General features: G+C 48.3%; 1 protein-coding gene across 1 annotated transcript in view; it reads left to right on the forward strand.

Moving 5' to 3' along the window:
• Positions 1 to 458: 458 nt before the first annotated feature.
• Positions 459 to 27,214, forward strand: part of LOC137786419 (nuclear factor 1-like) — a 60,324-nt gene continuing 33,568 nt past the window's right edge. The window contains exons 1-2 of the mRNA XM_068578305.1: positions 459 to 1,024; positions 4,256 to 4,291. Of these exons, the coding sequence (XP_068434406.1) occupies positions 998 to 1,024; positions 4,256 to 4,291 (63 nt within the window). The 5' untranslated portion in view covers positions 459 to 997. The remainder of the gene's footprint in view (positions 1,025 to 4,255; positions 4,292 to 27,214) is intronic.

Below are 27,214 nucleotides of genomic sequence, written 5' to 3' on the forward strand. Positions count from 1 at the left end.
GCGCACACCACTCAGGGCCCGGTTTCCCCGCACGCGCCCGACCTCCAGCGCTCTCTTGGTATTCAGATGCTGCTCAGAGGTCCTGACCTGCAGACTTTGTTACTGCGGTGAGTCGCTTCACTGGCCTCGAAATAATAGTAAAATCCTCCACCGGGTCAAACATGGTTCGGTAAATACTTGTTGTGAGTTGAAGCGCAAATGGACGTTTACGTGTGCAATCCAGTCCTCTGGATCTGAAATATTTTATTCCTGCAGCTTAACCATTATAATACTATTATTATAGAGATGTCCACGTGACCGCTTCTCATATATATATATATATATATATATATATATATATATATATATATATATATATATATATATATATATATATATATATATATATTCCGCCTGTTTCACCACTCTCCGCTTTATCCTGCTGTGATGCGTTTACGTGTTCCCCTCCGGGTCCAGAACCAGAAACGTAACGGCGGCGCTGCTCCAAAGACATTGAACGCGACTCGTCTGCCCGATCCGCGACATGACGAGTCCGTAAACGCAACACGGGAACAAAACGCGCACGGTGAAAGCTGATGTGAAAAGTAAAATAAAATTTAAAAAGTATATACATATATACTTATATAAATATAAGGAATAAAAAAAGCGTACTGGTGAATATAATCCGAAATAAAAACATTAAAAAAACATTAGAAAAACATTTAAAAAAAACAACGCTTTATTTGTTTTGTTTTTAGTGGGAATTGGTTTAGTAAGAGGAGAGCGATTAAAAAAACAAGAGGGAGAAAAAAGGAAAGAGAGAGAGAGTCGTGCACGAGGAGAGAGGGGAGGGAGAGAAAGTTTTTTCCCTGAAGTTTGTGCAAGCTTTCACTTTCTAGGCGGGGTTACTGTACGCTGCAGCAGCAGCATGGAGTGAGAGAAACAGCACGGAGCGATAGCGATGCAGCACCGAGCCGAGCGGCCATCCGACTTTAACTCGCTCCTCTAGAACACAGCCATGTACTCCCCGTACTGCTTGACACAGGTAACCGATCTTCTATCTTTACGCGGGGAGGGAGGGGCGGGTAGGGGACCGGGACCGCCGGGGTCTTTTCTCCTTCTTCTCCTTCTTCTTCTCCTTCTTCTCCTCCTTCTTCTTCTCCTCCTTCTCCTTCTGTACTGCGCTGCTTCTCTCTGGTGTTTCACGTGTGTTTCCTAGTTGTACCGAAGCGGCTCTTTTATCTTTTCTCGCTCCGAAACTACAAAACTACTACTACTACTACAAAAAAAAAGAGAAAAAGAAGAAAGGAGCCGCCGCTCGTCCCCGTCGCCTCCGCGGCGCGTTTCCGCTCCGCCGCCGCGGAGGGAACTTTTTTTTCTTGTGCGTTTTTTATTCGCACATGGGCTTTTTTTTTGCGGGTGTTTTTGGAGAGTAAAATGGCGCTTCTCCCGAAATGTATTTCATATAAAAAAAAAAAAAAGAAAAGAAAAAAAGGAGAAGAAGGAGGAGGAGAAGGAGAAGGAGGAGGAGGAGGAGGAGGAGGAGGAGAAGGGGAGCCTGCAGGAGGAGGGGAGAAACGCGCGAGCGCGCAGGGATAGAGAAGAATGTGAGCACGCGGAGTTTAATATTAACTGCGAAGATTCATTTTGTATTTTTCTTTTTTTTCATAAAGAGTGCTTGTGCTCGCTGGATGTGGGCGGTGAGAGGGGCGCACACCGCCGCCTTCAGGGCTCAGGAGAGAGAGAGATAGAGAGAGAGAGAGAGAGAGAGAGAGAGAGAGAGAGAGAGAGAGAGAGAGAGGAAGGCGACACATTGGAGCTGCTGGTGTGTGCGCGTGCGCGCGCGCGTGTGGCTATAAACTGTGAAGAGACGCTCTTACGAGATTTTTTTTGTTGTTGAATTTTTAAAATTTTATTGAGTTGTATTTGAAATGGATCTTTGCTGCGCTGTGGTTGACTGCACTTGAACGCAACACGTGTTCACAGAGTTAAACAGGAGCGTTTGAGTTGGGACGTTAGAGTTCAGGCTGTCGTCTGCAGGAGTTGCTCTTCCTGTTGCTCTTGGATTCAGACTCACTTTACCGCCTCGCTGCCACTCAAAGGCTTCCTCTCATCTTGCTCCCGGTCGCCCTTTTGTATTTTACCAAGTTCTTATTTGATTTCATTTTTTAGCACGCTATTTAACACACTATTTGTTACTTTGCTGCTGTTGTTGTGGAGGAAATGGACCCCCCCTTCCTCCTACACACACACACACACACACACACACACACACACACACACACGCACATGATCCTGAAGTAGCGGTTTGAACTTGTGGGTGAAACGATCCTCTTCAGGTGTGCGGCAGCTGCAACACGCGTGACCTTTTGACCCGGCTGAATAATCATCCTTCATCTCTTTTAACTCCCTCCATCATATTCAAAACCCTCCGTTCCTCATAATATTCTCCGGCCTAGAAAACACTCGCTCGCGGACAGAAAAGGAGAGCGGAGTGAAAAATGCAGCTCTGCTCGCAGAACTTTTTCCCCTCTGCAGCTTTTCAGCACCTTTCAGAAATCCCCAAATCTACATCTCATTAACTGCCGTTCCCATTTATTTTGTTCCCTCTATTTTAAAATGTTTCCCATGTTCTTAGTTTATTTTCTTGCAGTCAAAGCCTCCTATTCCCCCTCAGTTCATGCAGCCGCTCTCCTTGGTGAAACCGGTGGCAGCGTCCTGGCCGGTCACGCGGCCGTAAAGCGACTTGTTTATCCCTCGCTGGCGGCCCGGCAGCGGCCGTTTCATCTGCAACTCAACCCCGGTTTTTACAGCGGTTTTCATTAAAAAGAGACTTCCTCCCTCGCACACTCCTCCCTGTATTACTCTGCACTGCCTCCGACCGACCGGCTGACACCGGAGGCCGAGCGGATGGCTCGGTGGCACGAGTCCTGCCTGCTTCCCATTTAGAAAGGATCGCGGCTTTCGCTGACTCGAGCTGTTTTCTCCATATTATCATTTCCCTTTTAATTCTTGGTTTTATCGAGGGAGCGTTTTATGTGCCGCGTTGACTCGGAGGCTCAGAGTGACTTAGAAACGGACATGAAACAGAAACAGATGACACTCATTCGCCTGCAGATGTGTGTGTGTGTGTGTGTGTGTGTGTGTGTGTGTGTGTGTGCGTGTGTGTGTTTCCCCACACACAGGCCTTGACGACTTTATCTGTAATTGATAAATAATTTCTTTCGCAGCAGATAACCTCTGAGCAAAGGTGCTTTATAATATATATATATATATATATATATATATATATATATATATATATATATATATTTGTTTTTTGTTATGACATAAATTCCCATCTCAGTTCAAACTCTGCAACAGAAGCTCACGCGAGTAACGCGGCGCACGTGTTGCACATGAAGGCAACACGACCAGAACCCCTTCAGTCTTGAGGTTTTTGTTGTTGTTAAATGCTGTGTGTGTGTGTGTGTGTGTGTGTGTGTGTGTGTGTGTGTGTGTTGTGCAGAGAACAAAACAACTTCCCCTTTCACACTTTCTCCTCTCTCTCTCACACACACACACACACACAGCATTCCCTTGCAGGCAGGAGGCACATTTTAGTTCATTAAATTGTTGTTAATAATTAAGAAATTCAAACTTGGACCTTGAATGTGGCACCGATGTGTAAACACAATCGAATGGATTATTAACTGTGAATTTAAATAAGTAAAATAAGAAAATATATAAAAAAGGAGAGCAGCAGCGTGGCTGGGTTGTAACAGATGTGTAATGTGTGTGTGTGTGTGTGTGTGTGTGTGTGAGATGTAAAGATCACATTTATAATTCAGCTTTTACAATAATTAATAAAGTAATATGGAGGTTTGTGAAGTCTCATATTTGTTCATTTCCCATTCATCAAATAAAACAAAGCTCAACACATAAACTCTGTATCGCCGATCACGTGACCTCATTTATTTGGTAAATTGTAAATAACGATAACATTTATTTCTCCCGTTTTATTTTTCTTTCTTCTACTTTGCATTTTCGTGGCTGCCCTCTCGAAGCGTCGCTCCTCCTCGCGGGGCCACGCTGACGCGGCACAAACTCTCTTTATTCTTTCATTGCATATTTGAAAATGTGTTCAGTCGCTGCTGTGCAGTTCATATATTCTCAAAAATTGTTTTCACTGGTGCGACATTTTAACTGATTCCTTCCCTCTGCCCCCCCTCTCCTCTGCCCGCCTGGACGCTGACCCCTGCTCTCCTCGCCTCTTAACACCCTCTCAACACTAAAGTATTACCCTACTCACCTTCTAAACAATGCCTTAGTGGTAAGTCCTCTTTAGTCCCTACTTATTCCACATCAGGTGTTTGTGTTTCTACATATTCCATCTGGAGAAAATGACGTTTTTTGGGGGGGAATAAATTATTCTTTTGCACACACACACACACACACACACACACACGCACACACACACACACACACACGCACACGCACACACGCAGGCTCCATGGAAAGTTTCATGTTCTCTTTGTGCTTTGGTTGTTGTTGTTGTTGCTGACGTCTTTTTTGAATTTATTATATATATTTTTTCATAAATTGTTGTTGCAATGCAGCGAAAATTGAGCAAAAACTGCTCAGAGCACGTTGTGTTTTACTGTGTGCAGAGGAAGGCCCAGATATATATATATATATATATATATATATATATATATATATATATATATATATATATATATATATATATATATATATATATATATATGCCATTACAAATATATCGCTAGTATTTTAAATCTCCAGCCTTTATTTAAAAATTTGTCCTTTTTTATTTTTTCAAAGAGCTCCACGCAGCAGAAGTCCGCTGTGTTTATTATTATTATTATTATTATTATTTTTCTTTGTCGGTCAGCAGTCACCGCAGCTCTGAGGTCGCCGCCTCCGCGCACGTGACTATGTGTCGCTCCGAGAGGATGCGGTGTGTGTGTGTGTGTGTGTGTGTGTGTGTTTCTTTCTCCTCACCTGCCTCCACTGAAAATATGAAGAGAAAAATACATCCAGTATAAATTTGATGAAGTGAAATCTGATGAAATGAATGTTACAAATATCTGGACTTTGGAGCATTTGCTTTACATCTCACACACGATGATGATGATGATGATGATGATGATGAGGTGGTGCCTCACACATGCCCCCCCCCTCCTCTTCTCAAGGCCTGCAAAATGAGTTGGACCAGCTGCTCAGAGGATTCAAAGCTGATGGAACCAAAGTCTAAATAAACAGAAAATGTTGGATTTGGTTTCAGATTCAAAGACGTGCACGTCGGCATGCGTGCGGACACGCGGGCGGGCAAACGCCCCCGAAAGCCTGCTGCTTTCCCCTAAGCTAAGTCCCGCCCCTCGCACCCAGGCCCAGCAGAGTTTCTGGGTTTGCGGCCGCTCGTGGTCAGACAGTGAAGCTCCACCGCGATGCTCGCGTCATGCAGACCTGCGCCTCTGAAACGTGAGCGCGCACGTCATCGTAGTGAGCAGCTAGCAGCTTTCACAGCTGAATCACTTCGTCTACGCACTTAAAATGGCCATCCGAGACTCTCTTGCTTGCATCGCTCTGAGATGGCTTTTGCTATTTCTTCTGGTTTGAGCAGCAATGAGACGATACTCCTTCGGGGAGTGTAGTCAGCGACCGCGTGGGCTCCGTGGTAGCGCTGCAGCGGTTGTTGGGATTAGCCGCGGTGCCGGCGGCCGCGCCTCACCTTCGTCCATTTCACTAAACCCTTTACGAGCCGATCGCTGCGGCTCCGCGTTTTAAAAACAAGCGCGCGTGGCGAGGACTCCGGGACCGGCCCCCGTTGCCCGTGTGCTCGATGACGACATCGCCGCCGGGTCTTGGTGCGGTTGCACACAAGTTTAATCGACTTGGTTTTATATACATACGCAGTGTACACATGCAGCCTCAGTGCATTTCACCAGTAGAAACTACGTGGAGTCTGTGAGGATGAAAGCGAGCCGGCGGCCAGTGAAGCACTCTGCTGTTGGACACCAGACAGGAGAATGAACTCATAGTACACTTGATTGACAGGTGGGGCTGATCCATTGTGCTCCCTTGTAACTGAGTTGTGTTGCGTGCACGTGCAAAGCGCGGAGGGGGGGGGGGGGTAGTGCGGTGGTGAAATCGGAGTCCCTCGCGTCTCATCGCGGGACGCCGGGAGGTCACGGCGCCAGACGCCTGCGCCCGGGACACCGTGTCCCTTTTACTTATTCATTCATGCCACGCGGCCAGTTACGGGCCAACCCGCCCAAACGCCGCCATCTTTAAAAGTATTTCGGGCACCGAGCCGTGGCTCGGCTTATTTAAGGTGGCGAGTTGTTGTGTATTTCCGCCCAGGAGGTCGCCCTGCTCAGACTAACCCAGCTCTTTGGACGGGGGCCTTTTTGTTATCGCCGCAGCTCCGAAACCGCGACCACGTTGAGGATTATTTGCATTCGGAGCGTACAGCCGAGAGGCTCAGGAAGGTTTTCCGTGATTGATGCCTTTTTTTTTTCGGCAACGTACATTTTCCCGCGCTCATTGTCGGCCGGCCGGCGTGCGTCAGCAGGGTTGAATTTACGGCGGTCGTCGCGAAAGAAACCCGCGGCCCTCTCGCCGGCGGCGAGGACAAAGACGGGATGAGCCGGGCGCATTTTGGCACCGGGCGATATAGATTTGAATTAAGTAGCATGTAGTTTTTTATCTCGAGCTGCATGCAGCGAGAGAGAGGGAGAGAGAGAGAGAGAGAGAGAGAGAGAGAGAACCAACTGCGTCTCATTCAGTATCAGCACAGCTGTCCCAGCATCCGTGGAGAATGGATTCCTGCTGCTTTTGCCACGGGAGGCTCCAGCCAAGAAGAATGGGAGGATATCCAGTGTGTGCGCCTGTGTTTTAAAAGGAAGGAGTGAGAGGAGAGAGTTAAACGCCAGTGTGTCTGTCTGTGTGTACATGTCTCTCTCTCTGTGTGTGTGTGTGTGTGTGTGTGTGTCATGTTGTCTCCACCCGCTTCACTTTCCCTTCGCCCATGTCACCTCTGGCATGGATTAGTTCTTGGCACGACCCTGGCGGCGCCCTGCGGCCCCAGTGCGGTGCTGTGGTCGCCGATATGTTGTGCTGTTGCCATGGCTACCGCACACACACACACACACACACACACACACACACACACGGGTGCTAAATTACATAATTGAGCTAGAATATACAGAGGAACACAAAATACTTAGTGCACAATATGAGGGCGGTCGCCTCGCAGAAATAAAGGTTCTTACCGGATCCATAAAGTGCTCGTTGGCTTGTCCCTGTAAGAAAAGCCTTTCTGGTTCCCGGTAGAACTTTTTTAATTTATATTCCATCTGGAACCTCAGAAGAAGGTTCCACCGAGAACCCGACATCAGGGGTTACACCCTGAGCTCCACCAAGAACCGCTAGGAGCGGTGCTGCAGGTGGGCCTGTACTCTCTGGTCTCACCCAGAACCTTCTGATCCAGAAAGGCTCCGCTGCCGAGCCTTTACTTTCCAAGGGTTTCATCTAGAACCCGCCTGGTTCTGCAGAGAACCCGTTTGTATTCTGGGGATCTTGAACCAACCCAGAGGAGTCTACAGAGAAGACCTTTGTGCTCCAGGGGTTTCATTGGGGAACCATCCAGGTGGTTGCACCAAGAACCCTTTTATATCCCGAGACTTTAATCTAGAAACCATGCAGGGTTCCTCAAGAGGCCCCGAAGAGGCTGAGGCCCGATGCGGAGAACAATGACCACGGTTCATGGTTCTTGTGGGTAGCGGGTGGGAGAACTTTCTCTTCCAAACGGGGTTCTTCAGATGAAGTGTTCTCCATCGAAATCTTCGGTCTCACAAGGAAACCCTCGAAAAAAAACCCCTTTCTTCAGAGGAAAAGGATCCCGGGCAGAACTCCAGCCCTCCAGGGAGAACCTTTTGTCAACCCTCATTTCGAGGAGTGTCTCGAGTTCAGCGTGAATGAATTCACAAAACCACCGAGACCGGCGAGCCGCTGCCAGACCGGCCCGCGAGCCGGAGGAACAGAAACGCACTGTTGCGTGTTTTGAGGGCTTTGTCACCGCTGAGCTCCAGACGGCAGGACGGCGTGTTCTTTACCCGCCGGTTTCAAGTCACGGCTGCAACAACAACACCGACAAGCAGTTTTGACAGAGCGATGGAGGGGAAGGTGTTTGTGGTGGCAATTAGCGGTGTGAAGAAATGACACAGAGAGAAAGAGAACTCTCCAGTGTTTGTAGGGAGAGGGTGTGGCTCCTATGGTTTACACAGATGCACCATGACACACACACACACACACACACACACACACATTTCTTGCTTCGCCCTCCTCCTCCTCCTCCTCCTGGGCTTCAGTTTGTTTTCAATAGATCTCTTCAGAGTATTGGGATATGTCACGTTTAAGCCGCCGCGTTCTCGCCGCTTTGCTCGCCGCTTTGCTCGCCGCTTTGCTCGCCGCTTTGCTCGCCGCTTTGCTCGCCGCTGGAGTGGCCTTCAAGGGCCGAGACCGTTTGAAGTGCGGCGCGGGGCATCGTTTAGGATTTGTGAGTCTGTCGTAGTATTTCGAGTCACTCCTTCAGAAGGGGCAATGAGCGAAAACACACTGGCAATAATGGACGTGTGTTAAACTAATTTAATCTATCACATGTGGATTCATGAGAATCCATTATTCATTTCCACCAAAGCTACGAGTGTGAGGCCAGCAGCAAAAATATATAAATAAACTGCCACCGCTGGAAGGGACTTCGGCCAATGAAGTCATGTTTGCAAAAATGAATAATTGCCGGGTTTTTTTCGGTTCGGTTCGGTGTCTGGCGCCGCGGAAGACGGCGGCCGCGTGCGAGCGCTTGGTCCGTGCGTCCATGAGATTGCAAGCTCACGCCAGCGTCGGCGCGCGCGGGGCGACCGTCGACGGCAAGGTGTTGCATTTCCAGTTCCCCCTGAACGCAGAGCGAGCGGCCGCCATTGAATCTGGCGCGTCGCAGGTCGGCGGGAACGGATGAGAGAGTCTCGTTGTTGTTGTTGTTGTCGCGGATGATTGACGGCCCACTCAAGGTCACTTGGGTGTGGGCAATCTGGGCATGTCCGGGCCTGTCTGACCTACATCCCACTGCACCGGCTAAATATATACAGTAGACCCCCTCATTACAAAGCTCGGATTAATCCGGATGAAATCTGAGCGCGGTGTCACTCTCTCTCTCTCTCTCTCTCTCTCTCTCTCTCCCTCTCTCTCTCTCTCTCTTTCTCTCTCGCTCCTGCAAACTCCCAAAGTCAGTCCGGGAAAATAAAAAGTGGGAGAGAGAGGACGACTGCCGGCGTCCACACAAACATGGCCGCCCGCTATCCTCGCCTTGTGAACGAGGCCGCCGCCGTAGACATAATAAGTCCTCCTCCCGCTCAGAAAGCCGAGTCCTCCCTCGCGTTCGGATCGGTTTGAGTTCAAAGCCTGAACTATCTTTGGATGTCCGCCATGTTTTGTTTCCCTGACGCATGACGCACCTGCGCATACTTAATCACACGAGGCGCAGGTGTGCATTCCTTCAGATATAAATGTCACACCCAGCACGACTGTGTGTGTGTGTGTGTGTGTGTGTGTGTGTGTGTGTGTGTGCGTATGTGTGTGTGTGTGTTTTACGATTACGATTATTTGTATGATTTCGGTCTGTTTGGTCAAGGTGAAGAGATGAATAGATAGGTGTAGAGAGGCAGAAGCTGAACATGACAATCATTTAACTTTTACTCACCATTTCAGCCACGCAACCATAACTTTAAGCCGTCTAATGATTTTAATATGAATGTAAAACTATACGTTGCACCTAAGTTAAGAAGTTGCAGAAAGAACGACTTCTCCTGAACACAACCTGCAGGTACAACTCAAAATAGTCTCTTTGCTCAGTATTTGAATCGTTCGGCCGTTACGCTTGTTGGAGTAGTTTACCCATCAGCCTGCTTTACATTGCTCGTAGTTTAACGACGTCTCCAACAACTTCGCTCAAAGTCCCAGCAGGGCTGAGCGTTTGGGAGGAGGAGGAACGCTGCCGACCGCTGATTGGTCACAACCCGTCGTGCGGCGTCGCTCCGACGGGTTCCCTCTGACCGACCAGCGGTGGCTCCTCCGTGAAGTGGAAAACTACACTGAGAAAAGGCCCCCGGTCCCAAAAAGACTTGGGTTGAGGCCGACCGCGTCGTGGGACGGAGCCATGAGTGGACTTCCTACATACTCGGCAATTTGTGTTTAGAAAATTCAGTTCGGCCGCCAAGAGTTGACATCACGCAGTGACGGCGCTCCGTGATGTCATCGCATGTCAGCGCCGCTTCGGCCTTCCTCTGAGTAGCGGCGGGATGAAGAGGCGTTGATTGGCTTGTTGATGCATGACCTCATGGCGCAGCGACAGGCCAGACAGCTCCAAGGAGGGGAAAACAGTGACCGTGCCGGAGTATAATCCGCACCCGGCTGTTTAGCGGACGAGATTACGAGGCCCGGCAGTGATTATGACCGACGTTTGCCTTCTCTCTCTTTCCCTTCTTCGCGGCTCCAAGGCTTTGCGACCGGGCTCGGCTCGCTCGGCATTTATCGGGTTAACGTCGGGAGGGAAAAGTCTTTTCCTGTCCCGGGGGCGGGAGGAGGAACGTTGACGCTCGGAGGCTCGCGAACCTGCGAGTCAAACAGTAACGAAAACAGTTGTGACCTGATTCTTTTCAAGGGCCGAAGGGAAAAAGACACGAGAGCCGGTCGGGGAAGGAGGATTTTTAGTTACAGGAGAAAAAGCATGTCGGACAACAATATGTTCAGATGACTCTCCTTCTTTTTTCTTCCTCTTTCCTTTCCTTCTGTCCTTTCCTTTCATTCCCTCCCCCTCCTCTTTTACCTCTCCGTTTCTGTGCCGTGTATCTCATTCGGCCTCCCTCTGTCCGGCAAGGATTCGCTGTCCCCCCCCCCGGGGGAACAAAGGGGCCCGGGCTCGCTCTTCGGAGCAGGAAGTTGGCGCGGCGCCAAGGGTGGAAAATCTATACTTGGTTGCATAATATTACATATCTTTACCTCAGATGAACTCTGTGAGGAGGCCTGGCAGCTGTGAGCAAACAGAGCCGGAGGGCGGGAGTTTATGCGTTATTAACTGACTCTGTTTGTGTGGAAACGTGTGCGTGTGTGTGTGCGTGTGTGTGTGTGTGTGTCGGCTATGAGTGCGCGCTCTATGCTGCTGGTGACTTGCGTTCGGCGGCTGGCTGAGGCTGTTTCAGTCGAGCAGAGTCACACAGACCCCTTGTTGAAGTAAAACCCGAGCGGAGGAGAGGAGGGCCGAGGCCGAGCGGGGCCCCGGGTTGGACCCTCGGGTTGGACCCCGGACGCGACTCTCCGGCTTCTCCTTTCTGGCCCGGTCGACCCCGTCCACGCCCCCGACCCGCCTCCGACTGCAGCTGCTCCGTCCGTGACATAAACTCTTTTTGCTCTGTTTAGGCTCGGAGAAATAGCTGCAGGATTAGTGCGCGTTACATGGAAGAGTTGTATATTTGACTGGGAAAAAAACAGATTGGAGGGGGGCCGGGGGGGGGGGGGGGCGGGGGTAAGTGGGAGTGGGGGGGGGGTCTAAGGGGGCCCGTTCTTTACTCCTCGGGGTTCAGCGGAGGACGATCCGCTCCTCAAAGCGGCAGTTTATAAATCGTCTGGTCCCTGAATGAAACCGTTTTGAAAACTCCTCTCCGGTGCGCCTCCTGTCTCCTGGTCTGGAGGCCCCCGTCGGTCTCTTCAGCCCACCGTGAAGCTGGAACCGGGCCCCCGTCCCCGCTCATCATCGGGAACACACTGCAGCGCAATCATCTCCGCCAGAGAGACTCCTGCAGGCCGCCTCTCCCGCCTGCTGGCGTCGCATACCGACCCCCACTCGCCCCATTCATTGTGTTACTTATGTTGTCCTCCCTCCCCGTCCGCACACCTGAATACGAGTGTTTCCAAGATGGAGTTAGGACTCACCTGGGGACCACAAATCGCCGGCGCTATGCGGCCGGGCTGCGGGGATTTACGATGAAAATGAATATGGCCGCCGTGGGCGGTGTGCAGAGGTGCATGTTGTGGTGACTTTTTATGAAGACTTGGACGCGCTGGAGGCCTTGAGAATGATGCAGAGGAGTAAAACAACCGCGCAGATAAATGATATATATATTTATTGTATCTTTCAGAAGATTCTAGAAAGAAACTCGCCAGGCGGGGGGAAAAAAGCTGAAGGGGGAAAGTGGCGAGAATGAAAGAGGCCTGTGTTGTAAGGACAGTGAAGCGGGGAGCGCTCCACGTCCTCTTTTATTTCTCCTTGCTGCATGATTTGTTTGATTTGCTCTCTATCAATCAGCGGAGGATGTGTTTAAACGAACTCGAAGTATATTTGAGAAAGCCTCTTTATGGCCGCGGCTGTTTGTATTCTCCTCTTACTTTCCTTGGAAGCGGGCCGTGATTAAAAGCGGCGATATAGGCGTATTGTGTTTCCTGGGGGATTGGAAGGAATGCCGAATGCATCATAACCATATTACACGAGTTAGGAGCGCTGCGTGCTGCCAAGCGCCCGCGTACGGAGGAGAGGGCGGACCCGGCCACGCCGAAGGGGAACCGAGTCCCCGCGAAAGAGCCAGAATCCCACAACTGCAACAACACCAGAGGACATCCGACACCGGTGGACTGTGTTTGACATTTGGTGGGATGCACACGCGCACACACACACACACACACACACACACGAGGGCTCGCGCCGCACGGACAAGAAGGGAGAAAGAGAAAGGCAGCGTTTTTCGCGAACTGTTTAAAAAGAAGTTACCGGAGGAAACCCAGGAGAAGAAGAGCCGGGTTCTGCGTGGATGCACAGACGCAGAACCCGTTTGGCATTTTTTGTTGTGAGGGAAGCATGTTGCTGGTGGGACTTTGGCCGGCAACAATCCCTCCTCTGTTGAAACAATGCGGCGGTTGTCCTCCTCTAACCTAATTACTCCCTCCCGGGGGAGAAAGGCAACAGCACCAAATCCCATAGTTAGGAGCTCTGATCTGGGCCCTGCTGCAAGAAAAAGGCCTCATTCATCTCCCTCCCTCCTTCCACCGCACATGAACAGACACACACACACACACACACACACACACACACACACAGAGACAGACACACACAAGCGCGTTCCATTTTCTCTCTCTGCGATCGGGTTTGACCTGATGGAAGCTAATTACGCTCCGATACTTCCTGATATTCCTCTTGATGTTTCTCTTGATGTGTGCTTTTGTTAGCGGCGAGTTGTCGTCGTTATTGTTTCATCAACGTGAACAGACCGCCGGTGCTGGAGACACAAGAGAAAAAAACCTGCAGAACCGACACAACGCCGCTAACTTTACCCACTCGCGTCTTCTTTTTATTGTTATTGGGTTATTTACCGAAAGTAAAATCTGCAGATTTATTACTTTGTGCAATGGATTCAATTCCTAATTAACTGTGGCAATGACACAATTCAAGTCTCACAACATTAATGAAACTGTTACTTCACGTTACTTTAGAATAACCTTGATATCAAATATATCAAAGAAAAAAAAAAAGACACATTTCTGGACGATGTCCTCTGAGCAGCAGAGAAGAGCAACAACCTGCCGCTGCAGTGAGCTCGCTGCCTCGCGGCCGCAACGTCATCACGGACGCCAATCATCTGGCACGTTAGTGTTGCCGGATTTACATTTTTAAAAAAAACAACACTTTTTCCCACGTAGAGGAACTGGAATGAACCGGTGCTTCCTGCGTCGGCCTCTCGGGGAAACAAACACAATACGTTTCAAACCAAACGTTCACTGCACTTCTTTACATACAACATGGCATCACTAGCAATAGCAGAATAAAACAACACAACTTCATGTGCGTTGCAGTATATCCTTCTATATTTGAAAATGTATGTTAAAATGGTAATCCTGCTAATAATCCCAATTTTTACCTAATTAATAACCTATTAATAATCTGATTTCGTCGCCGTGGCGTCATTTGTCCTTAAAACCGTCCCAAATGTTGTGTTAGTTGAACAAAGCGTTGTGCATGTGTTGTGAAGGATGAACATATTATTAACGATCAGCGCGGGTCAGTTGATTATTCCCCTAAATATCCAACAATAGCGCTTATGTGTTCCTGTTATTTGTTTTATGTAACTGTGAAACTAAACTCTGCTTCATGCATAAAACACCACACGAGCCCAGAACACCATTCGCTGCTGTATTGACCCGAGTATTTTAATATTTTTAACCCAACGTATGATCTAATTATGCCCAGTAAAAATAGAGACATTTGAAAGTCTTATTTCTAGTCGCGGTGCGTTCACGAGCACTTGGTTGGAAGCAACTTTGAGCATTGGCGCTAACAGAGTGTGTGTGTGAGTGTGTGTGTGTGTGTGAGTGTGTGTGGACGCTGCCGCTTGCCTCTCCTTTGTTCGGCTGCTCGCTCACCCTCCCTGACCTCTTCCACCGCCGGCCGCCATCACCAACTGGCACCGCGTCGGCTTTTGAAAAAACTTTATTACTGTAACTTCAGACTAGGAAGTCGGCATAGGAAGCGTGTGTGTGTGTGTGTGTGTGTGTGTGTGTGTGTGTTTCCAGTGGCATACAGAGTAGAGGAAAGGGTTTTAAAGTCTTAATCCCGCCTCCACCAACCTGTTTGCTGTCGTTTATTTGCCTCGCCTCTCTCAGGAAGATTAGCGCGGCCATTGTGCGGCGGCTCGGGAAATAAAGCCGCGAGTTTATATTTGGAGATTGTCGCGCGGTCGGCGGAGGCCGTGAGGGTTTTCAGCCGCCTCTGTTTGTTTATCCGGGAAGAGAGAGGTCCGTGTGTCGCCGCTGAGGCGGAGCCGCTCTCGTGTCCGGTAGCCGGCGACACCTTGACGTCCCCGTGACGCCTTCACGGACACTTTGCGGCCATTTTTGTTCAGCGTTGCTCCCGCACTCTGTGAAGGATGTGTGTAACAGACCACACGGTGCGCTCGGCGCATATAAGGAGATGGTGGTGTTTGTGTATATAGTGTGTGTGTGTGTGTGTCTGGTCGTGCAGTGTTTGTGTTAGGCCGAGCTGCTTTCCTGCAGTGTGTGTGTGTGTGTGTGTGTACTCAAATGTGTCCAGCTTGTGAGGACGCGGCGCTCGTCCTTCGGCCCCGCTCCGTAAGCCCCGCCCCCCTCCCGTCCTGCGGCTCATGAGCCCGCCGCGTCTTCCCTCTTCCTCGATCTGCGTTCTCTTTTTCTTTGGAGGCCAAAGTGCTTTTGTCTTTGTGACGCAGCCGTGGACAGGACATCGCTGCGCTTGTCTCTTCGGGGCCGTGCATTACGCAAACGCTCGTGTTCCTCAGCACATTTTTAACTACATTATTTTATAAGCGTGCAGGATAAAAAAAAATGTAAAAACTGTGTGAAAGATCATTTGAGTTCTTGCCCAAACTTGAGTTGAAACATTTTAGATTGTGAAATATGTTTTCAGCTTGTTCTGAACCTGAATCTTTTCCGTGTTTTTGTGTGTTTTTGTCGTACGCTGCCGTCTCGAGCAGGAACTCTTCCTGAAGAAACACTTCACATCTAAATGGGATTATCCCGGAGAAATGGAGGTTGAACACACTGAACCAGGTTCCCTCAACTCCGTGTTCACTCTTCAGGCCGTCCAGTCTTCCTCTGGTTCCCACTCATTCATTAACCTTTCTTTTTCATTAAGCCCCGTGCCAACTCGTGAAACCCGCCTGTCAGTGGCGGCCATGATTGACTTTCTCTCCAGCCACAGTGTTAACCCCTTCCTTCCCATTGAATCCAGCACATTTATTAACCCCTCATTAAGCTGCCGCTGGCTCGAAAAGTACATTGCGAGTCGTTGCTTTTTTTTCATTTGATTCTCCCTCCATCTCTCGCTTTTCAGCGGGGGGATGTCGCAATATCAAAAATACAACACTCGATCCCAAAACCAGCGAGATCCCACGGATCCCAATTCGATTACATGGTAAAAAAAACTAAAACAATAAATGCAATAAATAAAAAAAATGTCCTTCTAACAACTGAATGTATTTGTCTATCGCCCAAAAACTACATTTTACAAGATGTACGTGTGAACACACCATGGTAACGTTACAATGAACCTTTACCTAATGCTCATTTTTCACTGAACGCAGCTCAAAGTAACTCAGCGGCACCTCGGCTAACGTGAACTAGCTTCCCTTCTGACCGCTTTGACACAATTTGTACCAATATTGGTACAAACCATTGCGCCGTGGCGTTGCGGTGCAACAGTGACGCTGGTAGCTAAAAGGAGCGTCACTTGATACGTTTCTCAACACATATCAGTGGACTGGTATGTAAATGTGATGCATAAAGCAGCAGCTAATTGCATGAACACCCCCCTCCTGTTCTTTTGTCTTTGTTCTAGTAGTTTTGCTATGAGATGTTCTTCTTTATCAGGACTCGTACAGACACATACAACCACACCTCTGTCAAACATTCGCCCTTCGGTTTGTGCTTTCTGCCCACGGAGGGCAGAAAGCACAAAGTACAGGCCTACGGGCTTCATTCAAGAGCCGCGCAGGCAGGGCCGCAGATCATTGCCGCTTTAATTAATAACTTATGGCTACGGCTTAAGCTCAGTTACTTGGCTAATTTGAATGGAAACGTATAAAGATTTTTTTTTTTTTTTTGAAAAAGGATATAGAGACAGGAGGCAGACGTGGAGGGTGGGGGTTGTGAGTTAGGGATTGCGGCGACGCATTTGCATAAAGGGCAGGGCGGCATGCCCAATGGTGGAAAAGGTTGGCATCACGCCTTTCAGACTGGCAGAGAGGGAAGACTGGAGCGAGAGAGACAGAGAGAGGGGGGGTGTAGTCAATAGTGCATCCCTTGTTCAGAAAGAGGAGGTCCCTCGCTGTTGGCAGGAGCGCGGGCTAAATCTCTAGTTTGATTGTGTGCTAGATTGCCCCTTTTATTTGTCTGATTGCAAAGCGTTCAACACCGCATTAGTACTGGGCTTTACTTTCCTGGAGCCTCTATGCAGGACTTTTAGAGGGTTTTTTTTCTGTCTTGGCCCCGGTCTGTGATTGTGGCTCGACACATACGCTTTACAGAGTTCATATCGCGCGGAACCGGCGGGTCGGGCCGCTCGGGGGAACTTTTCCACCCGTTTTTATCAAGCCTGCGTCGGCCTCCTGGAGGCCTTCAAGCATCCAGCTCAGGTTAGCGGCCGTGTCCATCCAGCCCCACGATGTGTTCCCCGCGTGGTTTAAATTCGTACGGGGGAACGCGGACCAAACAAAGGCCTGCAGACTTCGCCCGCTGGCAGCCACGACCATGCGGGCCGTGGCCGGTGATGTGGTGGTCCTGGGTGGGAGCGTTATTGAGTGCGGGCCCGTTATTTCTGGCCCGGGGTCCATAAGCGCAGTACACGGACACATATATGGTCATAAAGGACCGCTAAGAGATTGATGCCTTTAAACGCACCACGACCCCGCACCTCCATGCCCCTCGTCCTTTAAAATGTATTTTTTTTTTTTATATTACACTGAAATAATAGATATTTTGGGCCCTAATTTTGCCTGATAATTACAAAACAAAATACAGGTATTTCATTAATGATGATATTAAATGGAAAAGGATATTATATATTTGATAACTCAAATTATCAGTGTATTGTTTTGCCTCTCAGTGATGCTCAAGCTCACGACGAGCAGCCAAACATCTTCTAATGGCGAGAGCAATATTTTTAAAGATATCAACATTTTTGGGGAGCTTTATCCAAAAATGACTCGGGCAATGCCGGCATTCAAAAATGTAATGAATTGAGATGAAGAATGATTTAGCAGCACTTTTAAAGTATTAGACTCAGAAAGGAAACAGCCCCTCGTGACTCATATGTTGCTGATATTATTAGATTGATACTGGTGCACTAACCAATCAGTCAGCAGCATTTTAACATTGCAGCTGCTCAAAAAGAGGAAAGGGTCACCGGGTAGATCTGTGAGGTCGACCTAAGAAGAAACATTATTCCTGATATAAAAAAAATAATTATACTATTTGCTATTTTGTGAAATATTCTATGCTCAGACATCTGAAACAACAACTGCAAGCAACCTCATATTCTTTTACAATGTGTTATTTATTCATTGTATTTTATGCTCAACTGTCACCTCCAAAACAAACATGGCAGCCAGACAAATGTTGAGAAAAAATATGACTATTTCCCTCTGAAGTGTAATTATGTAGAAGTATAAAATAACAAAGAATAACAACACACAAACAGCGTAGAAGTCCCTCCAAATGAAAGGGCCAGTGTTCAGGACTAAGGGGATGTCCTGGCAGTAATCGAATATCATATTAATAAGAATTAGGGATGTCACAAGACCAGAAATGTTGAAGTGATACCAATACCAGTGCAATTCAATACCGAATTGGATATCAGGGTAAAAAAATACCCAACAAATATACACTTCAAGTATTGTGTTAGGAAGTTAAACAAGACATAGCTCGCTCTCTAATATCTCTCTCCTTCAACCGACTGCATTTATCCAAGTTTCTCACCGAAAACTCATTTTTACAAGCTTACATTTGAACCATGTGATGACATTATGATTTGCCGTCGCCTTTTGCAAATATTTTACTGAATAGAGCTTGAATGCAGCATATTAAGTTTCGTCTGCCCGACTGTACTGTCCACCTGCTGCTGACGGCTAACGGCTAACGCTAACGCTAACGTTAACCAGCTTTCCTCCTGACTATTTCAACAAGTATGTGTCGTTCACGATGTAACGTTATCAAGAAAAACAAGGCGCTCGTTTGCTGCGTCCTTTCAGAATTTAGACGCCACTCGTCTCAAAGTTTTGGATCTCGTGACATCGCTAATGTTTTCTTTAGTGTATAAACCATTTGAAAATAAGAACGTAGTTTTGTTTGAGTCTTTGTTGGCTAAGAGCGAGCTGTCACCGTGTTTCTACGGTGGCCCAGAACGGACAAACCAAACAGCGGCTCTAGAGAGGAACAGTTCGCGTATCATTTTCCTGTCGGCCCCGCGTGGTTTTCCCACCTGCTTTGCAATGAGGAGTTTCGGTTGGTTGCAATCTGCAGCCTCGCCACTAGATGTCACTAAGTGCTACACGCTGGCCCTTTAAGCACAGTACTCGTCTTCAGTAAGTTTACTTACAAATGAATCAAATAAGTATTATAAAAACGGTCAGAAAGGCATCACTGAGGGACATATTGCATTTGAATGTATTGTGATAACGCTGTATGAAGACGTACATAAGCTGAGGCTTTAAGGAGTGCTAATACACAGTGCGTGTGCGCTCTTGTAAATAAATGTGAACCCATGACATCATGCACCTGGAGAGCGGAGGGTGGAGACAAGGCAGTATTACTCATTAGCTAAACAAGGCCGTGATAACCGGTATTAATCGTGGTTAAATCAGGAGGCTGTTCTGAACCTCCTGAGGTGGACGTACGAAACGGAGCGGCGATCGCCGGGCGCTTTGCTCGAGTACCCCGGCTCGTTTTGGGGTTTCGAAAAACGCGGCCGTGTTGTTTCAGCACACTTTCTTCCTTCCCCGCGGCGTGTGCAGGGCTGACTTTGGCGTCGCACACTCGTCTCTTTGAGAAAAAAAGGGGGAGTAAAGCCCTACAGCTTTGTTAAGCGGCAAGTTAACACATGAACCCTGAAGATCCCTTTCATTTCACGGCGGCTTGAAATACTAATTCCAAAACGCGGAGAAAAAAAAAAAAGAAGAAGGATCTTTTCACTGGAGGGGTTATGGTGTAACATCCCTTCGCTTTGAGCCTATTGATGAATCAACGGCGTGCTCGTAATCCTCTGTGAGTTGTGTCAACCACGCACCAGACCGCCTCGATCAAAGATAATGTGGGAAACGGTGAAGACCACCAGGCACACTGGCTGCTTTATGCGCCGTAATAATGATACCAGATCTCACTTTCTGGTACGATGAAGCGCTTCTGACACGTTCATCAAAAATGAATCACCTCCCGTCAAACCGAAATAGGAATGCGAGGATCAAAGAGAATGAATTTGCTAAATGCGTTTCTTTGTTGCGGGCCAGGCGCATAGTGTTTACCGATTACAGAGCTGGTTTTTACCAGGCTAGAAAATTAACACCTTCCACCAGCCAAATGCTGCTAAAAGCTGGCTGTGGTCTGGAAGTTTCCCTCCTCTACCAGACACTTTGGCAGGCTTATTATTTTTGGATCTTGGTTGATGAAATTGTTTTTGCGATTGCACTTTTTTTTTTCCCCCTCTCCCCCGTCGTATTAGTTTACATTATTATATTTAAAGATCCCCGTATTGTAACAAGTTTTAATGTATGTTTTATTATTATTATAAAGCAGATCTAAGTGCGACATAAATATTGTGAAAGTACCGAAATGCTCAATCCATGGCGACATGGCACAGCCTGTATTCAGAAACTAACTTTTAAAAGAACCGTCTGGATTTGTGTACCGTTGTGACGCTATGAAGGGATTTGGCCCTGAAACCGCTGTGAAAGCACCTCCACTGTTAAAGTCATGTCACAACGGTACAATATCAAAGACAACGCAATAGTTTTAAAGCAAACAAATGTGTTTTTTCACAGTTACAGTGTGTGAGAGTGACATCAGCTAAACATAGTGGTCGTTTGACGACGACAAAAGAAAATGGCGATTCTTGTTAATTGTTAAGCTGGCGTGAAGTAGCTTAAAGCCAAGGTCCCGTTAACCCTGTGCTGCGCTAGCGGCCCGCTCTTTGGCTTATTTTCTGGACCCAATGTAGCATTAAAGCTTGTAAGTGAGCTAATTAATAAGCTCTCCGCAAGTTAGCTAGCTAACTAGTTTGTTAGCCTCGATGTGCTTTCCTACAAACAACTACTAGTGTTAGTGTAAATAATAATGTTGTAGTCTGTCTCAGGCTCCACTCGTGACGCCACAACGCCACGTTACTGCAGAACCTGACCTCAGCGCCCCGAGTCAGCCTTATACGTAAGCTAGCTCGCCACAGCGGTCGCAGTGGCAACAGCACACAAGGAAAATGGCCGCCGCTCCGACCATCCCGCTCCGTTAATTTAAATGGGAATGTCTTTTCTGCTCCTATTTAATTTCTACGGCTAAACCGGAGCGCTTCAGACATTCAGGCAGACAGTATGACAGAAAAAAAAGTATGAACCAGGAAATGACCGCGGTGCGACTCCTTTAAAATTCGAAGGAAAGACACCGAAAAAAAAAAAGAGAAAAGGACACGACATGATGGTCCAGTCAGTAGTATCGTTACTCAGCCCGCACTGGCAGCAGCGTGAGCAGCACTCGTCTGTTTGGCTGGCACAGTGAGAAAAACACTCCAGTCATGGCCGCCGACTGTGGTGCTGAGTCGGCCTGCCCGGGCACGGCCCAGTCACTCACGTGCACACACGCGTTAGGGCGGGTTCCTTCATCCAGCAGCACATTCCTTCTCGCCGCCGTCACCAGCGCGTGCGTGCACCTGTGTGTTTGTGTGTGTGTGTGTGTGTGTGTGTGTGTGCGCACGCACAGGTAACGCTTGTGTCGTCACGTGAAGTTTGGGCAGAATAGACGGCGGTCTATTGCTCTGGCCCCACCCACAGCACCACGGCGTTCATCAATACTGACATCTGCACGTCTCAACACGCGTTCTCATACAGGAACGCACGTTGTTTTATTAAACCTCTATCACGTCGGGAAAATATGTAATCAAAAGTACGTGAGGGATGTGCATCGATGGAACGAGGCCTCAGACAAACGCATCTGATGTTGGCGGTCGTCGTAGCGGTGGGGCGAGAATAACTCGGACCACCAGAGTCCAGAGGACAGAAGAGCCCAGTCGGGTTTTGCTGTGCAGCCAGGCAGCGTCTCTTTTGTGGGCCAGGAATGTGCCGTGCGTGCCTCTTCCTCAGCCGGTCCCACACACACACACACACACACACACACACACACACACACACACACACACAAGGCCCACCCTGGGCACGTTAGCACGCGGCCACCGCAAATTGCTTGCAGATTTTTCACACATAGTAACGTGCTGGTTCGTAAACTCGGGAGAGCATCCCTCCACTCCAGCGAGTCTTTGGTACTTTTTTCCATCTCCGCCGTCTTTAAATGATTAACAGGAATGATTACTGTACAACAATGGAGGGTCATGCGGCAGGCACGTTCTGATTACAGTATGAAACCACGGCGAGCTAAGAGGACACGCTTCCTATGGCGTCAGGGAGCAACTTTCTTTTTTTGGGGCGAGAACGGGGGGGGTTGAAACTTCTTGTGATCCATAAATCCCCAAAATGTCTTTTTCATATGGTAGAAACGTGAGTTTAAAATTCATGTGACACCAGTTTTGAATCAAATATCCACACCTGGTATGAATCCAGGAGAGGACTCGTCGGCGAATGATTGAATCTCCCCGCGTCTCCTCCTCCGCCGCCGCCCTCATGCTCGCTGGCTCCGAGCCGTGGGGGTTAGAGGGGGAGCCGGCGTCGGGCTCCGCCCAGGGGTCAGGGGCGCTCAGGCCGGGTGAGGGATGGAGGAGGGGGGCCGGGAGAGGACGGAGCCGGGGCCCCCAGCAGCACAGAGCCTCGCTAATGAAGGGGCCGGCCGGCCGGGGGGCCCTCAGGGTCACGCAGACCCGCTTTAATTGGTCTGACGAGAGGCAGTGTGTGTCGGCCTGGGCGAGGTCCGGGGGGCCGCGGGGCCGGAGCGGGGCCGAGAGGGGACGCCCGCCGGGCATCGTGGGTCAGAAAAAAAGAGAAAGAGACTTTTTCATCATGAGTTTGTTTGACTTTTATGAAGTTCAAGATATTTGCGAGCGATGGAGAAAACTCCTAATCTGGGCATTCGAAAGGGTGGAAATCATTGAGATGAAACATTTTAATATTGGTTTGGAAAACAAAAAACATAGAAGCCAAGGATTTATCAAAACAAAAAAAAACAACAACAAAAATAATGCATTTCAGCGTGCCAGAGTTTTGATTATTTGGCTTTAGGATTTGGACTTTAGCGCAAAGCTCACTTTCACCTCCATTGTTTCTCATAAAAGCCAGACGAGGTAGCCCGAATATAATAATACAAAAAAACACACATCCTTCTAATTGCGCTGTAATTCTAATTGCAGGCATTTTATTTGCCTTTCGTTTTTGAGATGGACTTTGTCGGCTGGCAGGACGGCCCCCTGCTAAAGCAGGATTATTACAGGTCTGAATGTTTATTCATTTATTTGCAACATGTAAGCGCGTGAGAGAAGAGAATAGAACAGCGTGTATTTTCTGATAATTGGCGTTGGCGTTAGTGTTCCACATAGCAGAGAAAACAGATTTTTTTAAAATTACGATCAACATTTTTGGACCTTATTTAAATGTATAATTGTTTATAGATCTATTCTAGATTTTTTTGAAACAACAATTAAAGTGGAATGAATTTAATTAATAGCAAAAAACTAAATACTATCAATTTAAGGATATTCATGAAAAATTAGAAAAACTAAAGATGTGTTTTAAAGGATGAAGCTCCTCTGTGGAGGGTTTCAGGCTCACTAATGAATCAAACTAAAGAGCCTTTTCTCTCCCCGCTGAAAGAGTTAATCTGAAGTTGGCAGCCAACTCCGCCGTCTCGGTCAGACGTGCGGAGAATTAAAAAAAAAAGAAAACAGGACTTCAAAATAATTTCTTTTGTCTGGTCATAGCCTGTTTGAATTCAGATGGGTCTTTTATGCACGTTTTTTTTTTTTTTTTTTAAATTGAAATAGATTCTTTTGCAACGGATGGGCAGCTAAGGTATCAATAATTATTAAAATATCATTTTAACATTTACGTTTTATTTACTTGCAGATGTACAGACTGATTTTTTGTTTTCGTTTGAGAATATGATACAAATAAGTCCAGGCTCCCGCAGTCATGATTTTTCATGAATGCGTCGCAGCAGCGATGCGGGGCATTCAGGGCCTCAAAGGGAAGCTCGTTCATTTGACTCCGCGCAACGTTTCCAGCACATATTCCCACGTATTTCGCGGCTCCTCTCCCTGATCTCATTGACGTCGGGTTTAAGTAACGCTTGAGGACAATCGTGTCGCTGGTGGGAACGCCAGCTTGTCTTTTATTTGTTTTTCATTTCCATGTTATATTCCTGGCAGACTCCGTCAATAATGTCTTCGCCCTTTTTTTTTTTTTTTAGTATATCTCAAGTGCCCTCTGAGAAGGGAGTTGCAAAGGGTTGATGGGGGGAGGAAAAAGTGACGGTGCATTTATAATTGTTTTGGATGAGTTTTTCCGTTGTATTAATAACGGAGTCTGGATGCTATTTGAGGTAATTAGCCAGAAAAAAATAGTTGGTGGAAAAATAATCGACAAACTTAACGCAGGGACGTTCGTCTGTTTCTTTTGTTTTTGTTTTACATTTTCCAGGCCTGAAACGTGACCAATAATGCATCACATGCAGAGTGGCTGCAGTTTTCATTTCATGGGACTTTTAAGGTGAAGAGACAAGAGCCACCGGAAGCTCGCGCTCGTCAGATATTTGCGCCGCTGTAAAAAAAAAAAAAAGAAGAAGAAGAAGAAGAAAACACCGCCCGCTCCGGCTGCTAATTGATAATAAACCCGTATTAAAAGCTAAAGGCCCCGCGCGTTTGGGCTTAATTTAATTTCCAGGTAAGAAGATTAACCGACAGACACCTTCCGTGATGGGTTTATGTCGGCTCCCTCCCTAACATCAAAGAAGCGCGCGCGTCACCCCGGCAACCCGCACCGTGACGCGGGCCCGGTGCGCGCGGCAGATAGCGCAGACACGCTAATCTACAGTTGAGCTAACCGTTTTAAAACGCAGTTAAAACGCAGTTAAAACGCAGTTATTCCTGGATTTCTTCCCTTTTTTCCTCTCCCTTTCAGCCCATGGAAGGCAAATAACATAGCTGAAGAAAATGACTTAACCCCTTTGTAGTCAAATTCCGGTGACATGTGAATGCTGGTTCATTTGCATTTTGGCAGGGTCAGGCAGGCAGGCGCCATTTATTTCATTTTTACTGAAAAGCATGAATCACATTCAAGTGTCAGTTAAGTTGTAGGGTATTTTTTTTGCGTCGCAGGTGGTAATGGGAAATATATTTAACTCTGAGGCCATATTTCTCACTCTCACTCACACACACACTCACACACACACACACACACACACTCCACTCACTCTCCTTTTTGTTGCTTTAATCTAACCGTGCGCGTTGCGTGCCGTCCTTCACTGTGGTAACGGATGACGGGGGTCGTCTGTGTTTCATCAGGCAGACGGCTGGAAGATGAAGCCGCCGTCGGCGAGAGTGGAGGCCGCGGCGTTTGTCGGCGACAGAGAACGGGGTGCCGGCGTCGAGCGCCTCTCTGCTTTTTGTTTTCGCCTCCCCTCACGCAAAGTCGCCTCGGTTCCACGGGAACGCCAATAACCACCGGCCGCCGCTTTGACAGAGATCTGCACGCCGTCTCCTTGAAGAGCTGGCAGAGTCTCTGGGCTCGGTGGTGGGGGGGGGGAGAGAGATTTGTGAGTTAAAACGTTGCGAAAACACGGCTTGAATATTCATTCAGAACGTCCTCGTGATCTGTCGACCGCCGTCTCGATTAACCGTTGAAAGTGCCGGACGGCTGTGCCGTTCTGATTTGATTTTCCAGAGCCCAACGAACGCCCTTTGAATCGCCCGAAAGATCCCCGGTCGCACGGTCGCGGCGTCAAAGCAATAACCCCCGACTGGTTGCAGGTGGAGCGTGCGAGCTGACGTTTCTGAATGCGGCGGCTTCTTTTAATCGCAAGCCTCCTTCCCCAGACTGTGATTCAGCAGCCCGAGTTATTTAATGTATGTTTTTACCGGCGCGGGCCCCGCCCCCACATGACATGACATGGTGCCCAGAAGCCCTCGTGTGAGCAAATGTGTTCTTATTTATTTGTATTCCCGCTGACCAAACCCTCTCGCCGGCTCTAAACGCTCCCGTCATTGATGTTTGTGTCGTTGTGCACAGTCGGAGGAGTGCGGTCTGCCTCCACCCCTCACCCCCCTCCTCTCTTTTGTTTGCTGTGGTAAAAAAAAACCAAAAAAAAAACCCGTGAGCAGCTGCCGGCGGTGGGGTCTGGAGGGATTCTTGAAGCTGTGTGTCCTCTCTTTGCCATCCTCTGCCAAGGTGGCATTATGCAAGCGGGGAGAGAGGGGCAGAGGGAGGGACGGAGAGGCGGAGGAGAGGAGGGAGGGAGGGAGGCGATGGTGACGGTGATGGCGGCCATGGTAAAGATGGAGGCCGGCTGCGGGGGGATCGGTGCAGGAAGACGACTTGCTCCCTTGAACTTTGCCTCCGTGTCAGAGTGGAACTTGTCGATTTGGCAAATTGCACGGCGTCGGGACGAGGCTGCTCCTACCCTCCCACCTGCTCTCCCCCTCTCTCTCTCTCTCTCTCTCTCTCTCTCTCTCTCATTGCCGCTACACCCCCTCCCTCCCTCCTTTCTCTTTTTCCCTCCCTTTCAGCTCTTGAAGCTAACGCATTGGCTGGGCTACAGGCGTCTGGTTGCCAAATAGGTGGGCCCTACTCGCGCTTGGCAAAGGCTCAAGCAATGGTCGGGGAAAAGAACGCGGAGAGGACGAGAGACGGCGAGCGAGACACGGCGAGAGAGAGGGAGAGAGAGGGAGAGAGAGAGAGAGTTGGAGAGAAAAGGGGAAAAAAAGAAGCGGCACTCGGCTCTGCCAGCGGTCGCATGCGCTCGTCCAACATTGATTCGGCTTTCGATTTTTTTTCTGTTTTTTTTTTCCCTTCTTGTCCTCCCTATTCTGTGCTCTGCTCTCGCGGCCCCCCCTCCCCACCCCATCTGCGCGCTTGGTGCGTGCGTGTGTGTGTGTGTGTGTGTGTGTGCGTGCGTGTGTGTGTGAGAGAGTGTGTGTGAGTGTGTGCGCGTGAGTCTTGCGCCGCCGCGGCCCAGGGATCAGAACAGACACCACCACACTTTGCCAAGGATTTTTTTTTTTTTTTGGTTCAAGGTTTTTTTTTTGGAAAGCACAAAGGACTGTTTTATTTTAAGTGCATCCATCCCGTTGTTGATTTTTTTTCCCCTCTGCTAATATTATAACATTTCTATTTTTATTAGACAATATTTGTTGTTACAAGTTTTTTTTCTTTTTCGCCGCTCAAGGTTCTTCCTTAAAATCTTTTTCTTTTAAACTTTGGCCCACTGTTTCCAGCGAGCAGCCTATTCTGCTCATTAT

This window comes from Clinocottus analis, unplaced genomic scaffold (genome assembly GCF_023055335.1).
Source record: "Clinocottus analis isolate CAN_PGR_092001 unplaced genomic scaffold, fCliAna1.0.p SCAF_16, whole genome shotgun sequence".
NCBI lineage: Eukaryota > Metazoa > Chordata > Actinopteri > Perciformes > Cottidae > Clinocottus > Clinocottus analis.